The sequence below is a fragment of the Bos taurus genome, chromosome 23 (assembly GCF_002263795.3).
Source record: "Bos taurus isolate L1 Dominette 01449 registration number 42190680 breed Hereford chromosome 23, ARS-UCD2.0, whole genome shotgun sequence".
In the NCBI taxonomy this organism is placed as follows: Eukaryota; Metazoa; Chordata; class Mammalia; order Artiodactyla; family Bovidae; genus Bos; species Bos taurus.
The window spans coordinates 8195843-8209431 of record NC_037350.1 but is presented as its reverse complement, the minus strand read 5'-3'; the positions used below and the strand labels follow the sequence as shown (position 1 = coordinate 8209431).

The window sequence follows — 13589 nt, the reverse complement described above, 5'->3', positions numbered from 1 at the left end:
CTAGTCTTGCTCCCGTCTAATAATTTCTAGCATTTGCCAAGGGCCCTGTGTGCCAGGCACCGTTTTCAGCCCTGTGTGTGTCCTCTGTGGTGCCATCCTCTCTGTTGTTATTTGGGCCACTTTTTAGGGGTAGGGAGGCTGCTTGCTTGTCTAAGGTGGCACAGCTGGGTGGCGGAGCCCTGGGCAGGTTGGCTCCAGAGAGAGAGGTCTGAGGCCAGGGTTAGGGAGGCAGAGGGAGGGGGAGGGGCGCTGATGCACATACACTCAGGGGAAGGGGGCTGGGGCTCCTGGCAGCTGGCCCTAGGTTCCCTGGTGACAGCCGCGGACATTCCACTGCGTGACTTGGGCTTCCCCAGGCCAGGGTGAGGCACTGACTGCTCTGAACAAAACGCTGGCCTTGACAGGGCCCCAGCCTTCAGAGGCCATGGGGTCTGGGTCCCTGGTGGACTCTGAGATGCTGGGCAGCCTGTTCACCCCTTCGTCCTCCTCGGGATGGGAGGGGGCTATGGCGGGGACCTACCACTTTCAGGGGGTCCTCAGGCTGTGCTGGTGTGGGAGCCAGTGGCCGTGTCTGAGCCTTTGGCACCTGGGTACCACTCACATCCCGGCCGGAGTTGCCATGCCCAGGTGGGTGTGTGGGGCTGCTGGCTGGGCCTGGGGTGAGTTCAGAAGAGACTCGGGTTCCAGCACACAGACACGCATGCCTGTGCCTGTTCCCTCACACATGCATGCAAGTGCACGCATGTCCCCTCTGCCTGAAAAGGCCCCCTTCACTTACGTGGTCCCTCCTTCACCACCTTGGGGTCCCGACTCAGTGTCGCCCTGCCAGAGGGGCATCCCCGGCCCTTCTCCCTCACACCCCCCGCACCCTGCTTTCCTCTTCCTCCTGGCCCCCTGGCCCCGTCTACCCGCTCTGCCTCGTCTGCCCCCGTCCACACTGGGAGCCCCACGGGGCAGTGTTCACCACCCGCGCCTGCTTTCCGGGCTGGGCCCAGCAGGCTGTTGGTGTTCAGTGATTCGGTAGGAGGACTAAACCGATGCATGTGCGGCATGCTCAAGGCATACGCTCCAGCACAGGCTCACACACGCACATGTCACACACACACACACACACACACGTGTGCGCGCGCATGCTTGACATCCGTCTTTATTGTTTTCCAAGCCCGGAAGCAGCTCCTGTCTCCCCACGTGGCAGGGCCTCCTCGTCACTCCCAGAAGCCAGAGGGGGTGGGCGAGGGGGCCCTTATTCAAGTGCTGCCCCTGCAGCCCTTCAGCCCTTCTGCTCTTCCATACGGGTGAGACTTGGCTGGGTGCCAGCTGCAGACACACTGTGTGCCACTCCTGGTCGTCCCACCTGCCTCCTCCCCTTGCAGGGCGACCCCCAGATGCAGTGAGTGTTGGGTTTGGGGGTGCGATAAGCCCAGTTCCCTTGGCATCTCCCCAGTGACCTTGCCCAGCACAACGGGGGGAGCCTCAGAATACTTGCTGAATTGTTGGTCAGGCATCCTAACACTCAGGAGATTGTGCTCCGCGCCCCAGAGTAGCCCGAGTACTCACAGGGCTCGGCGCTGTGTGAGGTCTGAGCGGGCTACCTGGAGGATGAAGGCTCCTGGGGGGCTGCCCGGAGGAGGTGACACAAGTGGGCCTTGATGCACTAGGAAGATTTGGATGTGGGGAGATGAGGTCATGGGTTTTGTGGGCAGAGGAAGACAGGCAGAGAGGAGGGAGAAACAGGTGGACAAATGGCCCCAGGGTAGGATGGCTGTAGTTGTCAGCTGCTGCTGAAACCTGGCTTCTGGCTGACTCTTGCCCCAGGAGGATGAGACATGAGGTTGTGCCGTCCCCAGTGCCTAGGACAGTGCTCAACACACAGTAGGTGCACAGGGTGTTAGGTGAGAGGAGGAGGGGGCCAGGGAGAGGGAAGCCTGGTGGTGGGGTGGGCGTGGCTGTCTTGAAGGAGAGGAATGTGCTCAGCGGGCACAGGGCAGGGCTCCCCAGGTGGTGCTAGAGGTAATGGAACCGCCTATCGGTGCAGGAGACTCGAGGAGGCATGATCCCTGCGCTAGGAAGATCCCCCAGAGAAGGACGTGGAAATCCATTCCAGCATGCCTGCCTGGGGAATCCCATGGACAGAGGAGCCTGGTGGGCTACAGTCCATGGGGTTGCAAAGAGTTGGATGCAACCGAAGCGACTTTGCACGCACCAGCTGCAGGGCGATGAGAGCTGAGGAGACGCCAGAAGACCACTGGGCCAAGTTGTCACAGGCCCCTGCCCATGGGGTGCTCCTTGCCTTTGCCACCCAACTCCAGGCTGGGGTGGGGGTGAGAGGGAGAGGGCTTGGAGGGCCAGCCAGTCCCAGGAGGTCTCCCCACTAAGCACAGCAGTAACTCTGTGACAGAGAGAGAGAGTGCGAGCGAGAGAGAGCGCTAGGGGTCAGGGGGAGGCCCCTGGGACAGTCTAGGGGTGAGAAACAGTCAGAGAGGGCGCTGTCCCGAGGAAGGGCAAGGGGACGGACTACTGCCCTCATCAGCGCCAACCCTCGAGTGCTGACTGCCCGCCAGGCGCTGCCTGAGTTTCTCCCGTGAATTCCCACATGTGCCCCTCACAACCTCAGAAGAAAGGGATTGGAATTATTTCCATTTTGCAGCTGAGGAAACTGAGGTCCAGAGAGGTGACGTTACCTGCACCCAGGTTTCCCACATCTGGGATTTGAACCTGAGCACTTTAGCTCCCAAATTGCTGCTTGAACCCATCCTCCTGGGACCCTCAGGAGGGTCTGCAGCCGAGGGAGGGAGCCTGCGGGGGCGGCAGGAGGAGCTGGCAGAGGGGGCCACGTGTAAGAGGATGCTTATCCCCTGCACCCTGGTGGGGATGCTGTCTCTACCCCATCTTCTCAGTGCAGGCTCACTGAGGAGGCTCATGGGCAGATCAGGGGCCCTTCCTGGGCTCCTGAAATCAGGGGCCCTGAGCCCTCCTGCAGGCTGGCACACACACCCTGCGGGGACCCCCACCCTTGGTCCTCTGCCCTTTATGGGAGGCCCTGTGTGTTCAGGGACAGGGCCGGGGCTCCCTGGGGGAGGCTCCGAGTCCTGGCACCTGGACAGCCGCCTGCCTGCCCGCTGGCCTGGCCCAGGCCGAGTGCCCAGCCGGGGGGAGAGGGGAGGGGGTTGGAAGCGGGGCTGAGCCTCCTGCGAGCCGCTCTGGCCCTCCTCTGGGCAGGCGCTGTTGACTCCAGCCCCAGCCCCGTGTTGGGAGAAAACATCAAAAGCAGGAGACAAGCTGCTTCTAATTAGGAGGCAAGTGCGTTTCTGGGTGTGTGATCAGGGCCGGCAGAGGTGAGCTGGCGAACAAACAAAGCTCCGTCCTCTCTCGGGGACCTGCTGTGCTGGCCCTGCGTCTCTGCTGTCAGCTCCAGATTCAGGGCGCGTCTCTCCAGAGCGATGACCCTGGGGGTGACGTTTATTTTGTTCTGTTTTATTGTCCAAAAATGTTAAATGTGGCCATTTCAGACGCCCACAAAAGTACAGCGAGCAGGGCAGTGTGCCTCCATCACACCCGCGTCACCGGACAGCCGTCAGCTCTCGGCCAGCGTCATTTCTTCTTCCACGCGTCCTGCCTCAGTTCTTTTGAAGGAAATCCCAGGCTTCATCATATCACGTCATCCCTAAGTATTTTAGTACATGCCCCTGAAACAGTGGGTCTCAACTGGGACAGTTCTGCCCCCAGGGGACATTTGGCAACGTCGCGGGACGTTTCTGGTTGTTACTGGGGGAGGATGAGCTACTGGCATCAGTGGGTAGGGGACAGGGGTGCTGCTCGACACCCTGTGGTGCATGGGGCAGCTCCCCAACAAAGCATCTCAGCCCGCTTCCCTCCACAAGCATTAATAGTGCTGAGGCCGGGAAACCGCGCTAAGAGCTAGGGACTCTTAAAAACCAACCAAGCAACCACAGCTCTAACGCCATCGTCAGACCTTAAAAATAACGATACTTTCTGAATTAATCATCAAGTGTCCAGCCAGAGTCCGCCTTGTAGGGGGTGCTGCGTTCATGCTAAGTGTTCTCTAGGGCCGCAAGGACTGGGCCAGTTTTCAGACTCTGCTGACTTAGGCAGGCAGAGGGACCCGTGTGCTCCAGACCATTCCAATGGGGTTTGCTTTCTAAACATGTGCTGTATTTGCACGGTTCCACACAGAAAATTGGAGTGGGAGATGGCAACCCATTTCAATACTCTTGCCTGGAAAATCCTGTGGACAGAGGAGCCTGGTGGGCTGCAGTCCACGGGGGTCACAAAGAGTCAGATACAACTGAGCGACCAACCAACAATAACATGGGAAAAATGCAGAGTGTGTAGGGTGGCGTGTCTCCTTCAACCCCGCCCCCGGCCCCTGCACTCTCCAGGGAGGCAGCGCTGTGCTGCGGAGTTTCAGGGCAATCTGAGGATGTTCCGCCGTGGAAGCTGGACCCCCACTGTCCCTGGGGATGGGCACCCCTAGGCAGAGGCCAGGTGGGCAAACCCATGTGCAGGGGGCTCCCCGAGTCCTCCTGTTCTGGAATATTTTCCCATCCCCAGTTGTCATGCAGACTACAGTTCTGGCCGTGAGGTTTTTCCAGCCAGGCTTGAGTCTTAATGATTCCCTCGGGGATCAGTCTTGGCCGCGACATCTGCCCAGATCGGTATGCCCACCCTTTCACCCTGTCACTGTGGCCAGTTGAGAGAGGGCAGAGGGGACACAGGATGGGTACCTGCTGGTGTGGACCAAGCCAGGGGGTGGACAGTGGCGGCCACTGGCAGGCCCTGGGAGCTGGGGGCAGGTGAGGACCCTGTGAGGAGGGCAGAGGGCAGAGAGCAGGGGTGGAGGGGGGCTCGGGAGAGTGCACGCAGCCCCTTCCAGTCCCTGTGGATGCTGGATGTCCACCGCGGAGGAAGGGCGGCTTCGGGCCTCCGGGTCCCACCTTTGCCTGGGGGGCCAGGTGGGAAGCCTGGGGGCAGGAAGGCGCCCTGTGACTGGGGGGAGCTGGGCGAGGACCATGAGGTCCGAGTCTGTGGGAGTGGCTGTGGCCCTGGGCTGGCCCTGCCCCCAGGGGCTCTGGGTCCCAGGCTGTGGAGAGAGGCCCCACTCCCTCTGGCCTCCCAGGAGTCCATCCTGGGTGGGGAGGGGGCAGGGGGAGTTGGAGCTGGGCTCTGTGCCCTCTGAGCTGGGCAGGAGGAAGGAGCCAGGGCCCAGAGGGAGCTGTGAGGACGTGGAAGGCTCCTGGGGGGCAGGGGCTGGACTGGAGAAGCCCTCGGGTCCCCGCTGCATCCCTGGGCCAATGCTCACCCAGCCGGGGCTGCTCCCCAGCTGGGATCTCCCAGCTCTTTGTCAGCTGAGGCCCCCAGAGGCTCCCGGTGTGTGTGTGTGTGTGTGTGCACGCGTGTGTGTGCTATCCATGATGGCTCTGGGGTGTGTATGTGTGGGTGACGGAGGGCCCACCAGCCCCAGGACTTGGTTGAGGCGAATTGGAAGACTTTCTGGTGGAGGAGGGCTTGATGCGTATCAGCCACTCCCGTCTCACCCTGGTGCCAGTCTCACTCCTGCTGGGAGTTGGCGGGTATCTGGGGAGACGCAGGATCGGGGAGCTGAGCGAGAGGTCGGGGGCAGGCATCGGGACCCTGAGCAGAGCCGGGGCAGGGCTGACCAACAGCTGGCCCAGCTCTCAGCCTCGGTTTCCTCCTCTGTTGGGTGGGGCTGGGACCTGCTCATCCCACGTCAAGAGGGCTCCCCTGGGTCGAGAGGAGGCCATGCCCGCGGGAAGGGCCGGGACGGTCCCCAGGCGGGAGGCCGGTTGGGGTGTAGGGGCTGACGCTGGCCGGGCAGGGTAGGGTGCCAGCCGCCCCCATCAGCGGCCCCTCTTGCCCCCCAGATCCCCCAGATCAGCTACGCCTCCACAGCTCCCGACCTGAGTGACAACAGCCGCTACGACTTCTTCTCCCGGGTGGTCCCCTCGGACACGTACCAGGCCCAGGCCATGGTGGACATCGTGCGTGCCCTCAAGTGGAACTACGTGTCCACGCTGGCCTCAGAGGGCAGCTACGGCGAGAGCGGCGTGGAGGCCTTCATGCAGAAGTCCCGAGAGGATGGTGAGTTTGCCCGCGGGCTCCTGCTCAGGGCTGGGGCAGGGCTGTCCCCGCGGGGGCCGCTCTGGTTCCTGCCGTGTGCTTTCCTCCTGCCCCGGGGCCCCCTTCCTGGGCCTGAGCCTGTGGCCTCGTGGGCGGGCGGCTGGGTGGCTCCTGGAGGTGGGGGGTGGGCACGAATGGCTCCTGTGGACACGGCCAGGCAGATGGAGGAACCGTATGTATTCCGGGCACAGGACCCTGTTCTTGGGCAGAGAGGAGGGGAAGGAGATGGGTATGGAGGGGCCCTTGTTCATGGGGGTCTCAGGGACCCAGGAGCCAGGGCCATCCTGGGAGCAAGGGTTTGTTCGCAGGACTGAGAATTCAGACGACTCCTTACAACTGAGCCGTCTGCTCAGGTGAGAGGCAGGTGCCGCGGGTGGGGCTGTGTGGCCTCAGTGGGTGGCATCTGGGGGGAGGATGGGACAGTGGCTTGCTGTCCTCGGATCCTCCCCACTTACTGCCAGCCCCCCTTCCCCCACGGAACTCTCTGCCCTCCCAAATTGCTATCCTCAAAGTGATAAAGGTTTTAGTTATCAGCGAGTAATGAGGGGCTAAGACAGGGTTAGCTCCGGCAGGCCCACACTTGGACCTCTGAGCTGGCCTTTCCGATGGCCCTGCCGGGGAGGGCAGCCATGTGGGGCAGCGGTGGGGGGTGTGTCCAGGGCAGCAGACGGGCCCCTGGGTTGGGGGCTCCCGCTGGGTTGGCTGACTCAGGGGAGTGGGCTAGAGGGACGGCTCCCTTCGTGCGTGGGGCGTGGAGGAAAGCAGGAAGGGCCCCCTCCCCTCCTGGTAGACACCCCTCACCCCCGCAGAGGGAGCCCCTCCGCCTCCTCTCCCAAGGCCCTGCCACTAAATAGCTCGCTGTGGAGCCCTCGACCTTGGGGATGGCATCTATATATTTATACCCGGATAACCCCAGGACTCTAATTGCTTCTCCTAAGGACCGCAGAGTGTCCAGAGGCGAGCGTCGGTAACACCCTGCGGGTATAATCCTGCTATAAATCTCGGATAAGCCCCTTTAATTGTACAGCCGAAGCCCGCCGGTGGTTGTAACCTGGCGGAGAGGGCGGCAGGGTGGTGGAAGTGGGGCAGGGCTGACGGATGGCTGTGGCTCCGGGCCCCCTGCGCCCCCGCCCTCGGCTCCAGCAGCTGGGCTCCCACAGCAGGAAGCTGGGGTGGACAGAGCCCACTCCCACCTGCAGGCAGGCTGGGCAACATCAGACCCCAGTCCCCAGCCCCTCCCTCTGAGGGCCCGCCAGTCCTTGGTTCCTTTGCTTAGACTTGGGCTCCTCTCCGCCCTGGCTCCATCCATCCTCCCCGGCAGGCTCCTCTCCTCCTTGATGGCTTAAATCCCTTCCCAAGCAAGCCCACGGGCTGTTTCAGCTGCAGCCTTGGTCAGATTTGGGGACAGAGGTGCTGGACAGGGGAGGGACAGAGGTCCAGAATCTTAGTGTCCAGAGGGACCGGGAAGACAACCCCTGGATTCACATGGCCCTCTCTATGCCCCTGCACATGCTGAGCCCCCATTTATACCCAGCGTCCTGAGTCATCCACCCTACCTGGTAGGTACCCCCATTGCACAGGGGAGAAAGCTGAGGCGCAGAGAGACAGAGACCACATAATAACTGGCGACAGGTCACAGAGCAAGTTGGAGGTGGAGAAAGGATGTGAACCCAGGAGAGCGGCTCAGGACTTAACAGGCTTTAACTGTGTCGTATTTTTGTCACTCTGTCTTCTGCCCATTTCCCAGCGGCATAAACTGAGCCCCGTGTGGACCAGCCCTGTGCAGGGGTGGGGTATGACAGTCACACACATGCATACACACACCTTCGGCCTGGAGGGACACATGCTGTTGTAGGAGAGGCTTGGGATTGGGGTGAGGTCTGGGCATTGGGTTTTAGCTGAAGCTAAGGCTATTGTCTGAAGTTTCTGTGAGCATCTAATCAAGCGTTGAGTACTTTCTAGAAAATAGAAAGTCTGCTTAAGATTTTGTAAAGGACTTCTAGAAAAATAAGAGCTCAGGGCCACAGCTGCGCCTTCACAGTGCGCCCTGCCCCCTGCACTCCATCCCGTCACCAAAGATCTGGCTGCCCACCGGGCCGGACCTCGTGCGTCCACAGACCCCCGCAGCTCCAGTGGGTCTCTCTGCCTTGTCTGCCAAATGAAATTTGATTTGGAGAACTGTCTTTAGCGAATGAAAAGAAAAGGGGAGAAAAAGCCGCGTTTCAGCAGCCCAAATTGAAATCAGAATTGAGCGGGCAGCAGAAAGGGGCCGCTGTACCTTGTAGCCTAATCCCTGTGAGAGATTAAAGATGTCTCTGGCTGTATATTGTATTGATTTGTCCTCTGAAGTATAAATCATCTTTGAGTTGCTCAGAGGCGCGCCAGAGAGTGGAGTGGTGGGGTGGGCTGAGGGTGCTGGCTGGAGCTAGGCCAGCAAGCCCTGGGCACCGACCGTGTGCTGGGCTCTGGGTCCTGCAGGGAGCATAATTATGCCCATTTCATAGATGAGAAAACTGAGGCCAGAGAGGGTAGGTGGCTTTGCCAAGACCACATAGCCAGAATATGGAGGAGCTGGGTTTGGAGCCAGCTCTGCCATCTGGGCAGGGTGCTCCTGAGCACCCAGCCCTGATGGGGCCTTTGGCAGAGGACTTGGAGAAAGCCCCGATGCCACACTTCCTGGTCTCCATCGAAGTGCCCTCCTGCCCCAGTCACTGTCATGCGGACTCTGCCCTGAGCCAGCCAGTGCCCTGTGGCAGGCACACTCGTTGCACGGATCCTGGTGACAGCCTTGTGGGCCTGGTGTTTTGTCCTCTTTCCCAGGTGAGGACGCTGAGGCTCAGAGGGGTGAGGTGCTTGCCTAGGCTCATACAGCGAGGTGCTGGAGCAACTTGGAGCCAGGCTGTCAGATCTGGTGCCCCCACCCCAGGCTATCCACCTCCCCCACACGGCGGTAGCAGCGTGTGGTTAGGAGAGCAGCTGTAACAGGCAGACCTGGGCTCCACCTAGGCCACTCACTGGCCACATGGTCAGCAGCTCTTGGTTTTGATTTCCTCATCTGCAAAATGGGATAAAGCCGGTTATCAGAATTAAATGTGCTCCTGGCCCATGGAGATGGGCACTCAGGAGCTCACGTCAGAGGGTTATCATCAGGGGTCCTCCCTGGTGCTGGGCATTCCGGGGGAGGCCTGGGAGTGTTGGAAGGCCTGAGGGGGCCGTGCTGGGCCCTGTGCGGGGCTGCAGGCCGTGTCCAGGGACAGGACGAGGGACAAGACCACGGGAGCCCAGCCAGCCTGGTTCCTGAAGGAGAGCTGGTCTGGTGGCGAGAGGGCAGCAGAACGAGCCCCGAGGCAGCCAGGGCAGGACGTGTGTGTGTGTGTGTGTGTGGTACACTAAGTGATCTCTGGGCTTGTGCCCGGCGGGCCTGCCCTGATAGCAGGCCCTGTGTGAGGTGTGGGTGGGTGCCCCCTCTGTGTGCGGGGTGAAGCCCTTCTCGCTTCAGGGCTCCCCCCTCTCTGCCAGGTGGAGGCTGCCTGAGGGTGAGTTGAGTGGCAACAACCAGTCCTGGGATGAGGTATGCAGAGACCATGTGAGTCACCCCGGAGGGGGACACAGGCTAGAGGGGGTGGCGGGGGGGCCCCGCCCTCGGTGCCCCCCACCTCTGTCCCTGGTGCTCCAAGGCGGTGGGCTCTGGAGTGTAAACCTCTGTGCCCCCACAGCTTTTCTGTATCTGCAGGGGCCTGTGTGAGCCTGTTTACTTGTGCTGGTGCTCCATTTCACAGATGAGGACAACCGAGGCTCAGGAAAGTCGAGGAGCCTGTCTAAGGTCACGGGGAAGTTGAGTGTCAGAGCCCAGGGCTCCTGTGTGGGTGACAGGTGAGGGGGTGATCAGTAGGTGACATGTACAAAGCCCCACTGTGAACCAGACCCTGTTTTATGGGCTTCATAGCTCATTTATCTTTCAGGACAACTCCATTCTATGGAGGGCCATACTGAGGCTCAGAGAGGTTAAGTGAGTCTCCTGAGGCTACACAGCTGGTGGGTAGCAGGAGGGGAATGAATCCAGCCTGGCCTCCCTGTCTCTGGTGCATGGGACAAGGGGGACACAGGTCAGATCTCGGCAGGAGCCTCTCCATGGGGTCCCCTGGGGAGCCTGGTACTCCAGCGAGTGATTCCTGCTCCCTGGGCACATCCAGGCCTGTGCTCCTACAGTGGGAAGGAGATGGCTTTCCTGAGTGTGGCAGGAGGAGGCGTGGGGGCCTTAGGAGGATACCTTGTCCCTTGCATGGTGGAAAATTCTAAAGCCTCGGCTCCCGGCTGTGTCCCCGTGTCCCCCATTGGTATTCCGGAGATGCGGGTGCGTCAAGCTGTTACTGCTCTGACCTCCAGCTCCAGCTCCCCGGGCGGAGCGTCGGACCTGCATTTAGATGGCCCCTGTCCGCGCGGCTGGCTGGCAGGGCTGGCAGCTGGAGTCCCAGGGCTGGGGCACCTCTTCCCTCTGGCTCTGCGACATCTCTAGACTCAGCTTCTCAGGCTGTAAACAGAGGGTCCGAGGGGCTAAGGGAAGAGCTCGGCCACCTGGAAAGAGCTGTGCTGCCTGGGGGCTGGGGGGACCTGGTGCTGCTCATTTTTCTGGGAGAGTAGAGAGGAGGTTTGCCCCAGGGCACCCCCAAGATCCAGAACCCCCAAAGGGGAGGCCACTGGAAGTGCCTGCTCCCCTTTCTGCTGCCCACCACGCCACCACCGCCCCCCCACCTCAGACCTTGTCTCCTTCTGCTCTACTTCCAGTCTCTGCTGCAGTCACAGCAGCCTCCTCGCAGCCCCTCTGACACTCTAGGCACAAGCTGGCCTCAGGGCCTTTGCACTGGCTGCTCCCTCGGCCCGGAAAGCTCTGTCCCCGGTGGTCGAGGTGTCCTCCTCCTCAGGGCACTTGGCTGCCTTCTCAGCTGCACGCTTCAGAGGGGCCTCTGTGTCCCAGTGTGTCCCCAGCTCAAAACTCTCTGTTCCCTCTTTCCTGCTCCAGTTTTGCTTTTTTCTTAAAGACTCATTCTTTGTCTTCTTTCTTTCTTTCTTTCATTTGCCTGTGTTGGGTCTTAGTCCTGGCACGCGGGATCTTCACTGTGTCATGGGAGATCTTTAGTTGTGAAGCATGGACTCTGGTTTTGGCTCACGGGCTTAGCTGCCCTGCAGCATGTGGGACCCTGGTTCCCTGACCAGGGATTGAACCCACGTCCCCTGCATTGCAAGCCAGACTCTCAACCACTGGACCACCAGGGAAGTCCCCTGTTTTTCTTGATAGCACTTGACAAGTACACTTTTATTTGTTTATGGTCCTTGACGGCAGAGCTTTTTTTTTTGCCTCTTTTGTTCTCTGGTGCCTCCCCAGCGTCTAGCACAGTCCCTGGCACAGCATTCACTTAGTAAATGTTGGTGGGATGGGTGATTCATCGTGAAATTCAGCCAGCTACTCCCTTCGTAAGCCCTTCTTCCTATCCAGGCCTGAAAGGTTGCTCTCCCAGTCCACAGAAAGGCAGACGGAGGCTGACAGAGCACGGGCTTCTGGGGTCAGGCTGCCCTGGGACCCTCTCCTCCCCTCTGCGCTCCAGCTACCCGCAACCCTATCCTGACCCACCGAGGACAGAAATCCTTCCCACTGCAGCGCCTGCCTTGGGATGCTTCATCGTGGCCTGATGCCTTCCCCGGAGGACAGGAATAGGAAGACTCAGCCTTCCAGACCCTGCTCGAGTCTCCCCGCTGGCCTGGACTTCACGGATCTATTTCACATCCGCTGGGTACTCAGCCCCCGTGCAGGGGCCGGGGAGACTCTGGTTGAATAAGTGAATGAAGGGATGTGATGATGCGTGTGTGGCGGTGAAGAGATAAATTCCAGGGCCGCAGGGGTCTCGCACGCTTGGATAAGTGGGGAGGAAGGAGGGGGCGTGCCAGGTGGGGGAACAGCGTGAGCAGGGGCCTGGAGGAGGAGGGAGCAGGCAGATGGGACCCCAGTGAGGGGCCTGGCCTGGTCCTAGTGGCCGTGGAATGGGGACCCATGTGAGGCGGAGCTGAGCAGTTTCTTTCAGGCCAACCTTGCCTTTAACAATTTTTTTGGCCCTTGGAGTTGGTGTGTCCACTTGCCATGTCCAAATTCCTTAGGGCCCTGGGGAATCTTCTCTGCCCATCGTGGCGGCTCTGAGCCAAGGTTCCCTGCAGACTTGCTGACCCACGCAGGCCTGTGATCTTCCCCTGGGATTGGCCTCCTGGGAACCCCAGTCACCCCTGCCCCAGTGCCTGCTGAATTTCTCCTACTTGGCTGGGCCCCTTGAGCCCGGGGAAGGGTAGGACCCCTCCCTCCTTGGCTGTGTGCGCCTTTCCCTCCCTCACACATGGCGGGGCCTCCGCAGATGTTTGTAGAATGAACAGAAGAGCAGCCCTGTGCTCTCAGGCAGGTCACTGCCCTTCCGGGGCCTCCGTCTCTCATCTGTGACAGGAGCGGCATGTCAGCTCACCTGCAGGGTTGGCTCTGACAGCCGGCAGGCTGGGTTCCCCTAGTCCAAGGTCTCTGGCTCCAGGCATCCTTCTTGTAAGTAAAGGCTCATCATGGGGGCACTTTGGGCTTGGTCTTTTGGTTCATGGATTGGGGCCAATTGCACGGAGACAGAGCCTGGAGCGTGTGACCTTCTCACTATCAGTCAGGTGAAACGTGGTTGAGATTAGCCGAGGTTGGGGGGAGCCGGAGGCAGGGAGGGGTCCTGCCACTGGCTTTTTGGGTTGGTGTATATGATGGCTGGTAGCATCTTCCTGGGAGTAGAACTCAGCCTCGCCACCCAGGGACCTGCAGCTGGGGCCCAGCGTCCCCTGCCCACTGACCATGCATTTTCCAAGGATGTGGGAGTGGGGCGGGCCCTTCTTTGGAGCCAGTTCCCACCATTCTAGCTTATCAACCAGGTTGCCCCAAACCTGAGACCAGTTGTGTCTCCTGCCCGTCACCATACTGTGGCTGGAAGTTAAGTGGACTTGGCTTGGGCACCCTCCTCTGAGCCACGTGGGCTCCCATGTGCCATCTGTGTCTCCTGGCCTCCTGGGAGATTGGCAAGGTGCTGGCACCAGTGTGACTGCTGTATGATGGCCACGTCAGTCTCTGTCCTGCTATGAGGATAAACCCTGAGCTGCCTGGCTGCCATGGGGATTTCGCCTGTCTGCTTTAATTTCTCTGCCCTCTGGCCTTTGGTGCGAGGCTGGCACCTCTTGATTTTGTGAGTCCTGTGGGTTGGGTGTCACCAAGCCACCTCTCCTCTCTCTCTCTGACTCATCTCTGATGTGTTTGCCCTGACTTATCACGACGGGGCATGCTCCCACCCGAGTTCGCCTCTAACCTTGATGGGATTGGCAGGAGGAAGGAGATAGTAGATGCCGAGCCCTTTTCGCTCCGACTT

The 13589-nt window shown here is 60.5% G+C and overlaps 1 protein-coding gene across 3 annotated transcripts in view; it reads left to right on the top strand.

The window, feature by feature from the left end:
- The window catches only part of GRM4 (glutamate metabotropic receptor 4), a 114528-nt gene that overhangs the window by 45239 nt on the left and 55700 nt on the right, over window positions 1-13589 (top strand). For all 3 annotated transcript variants that reach the window (XM_024983885.2, XM_024983886.2, XM_003587661.6), the window contains exon 3: window positions 5904-6120. In XM_024983885.2, the coding sequence (XP_024839653.1) occupies window positions 5904-6120 (217 nt within the window). The remainder of the gene's footprint in view (window positions 1-5903; window positions 6121-13589) is intronic.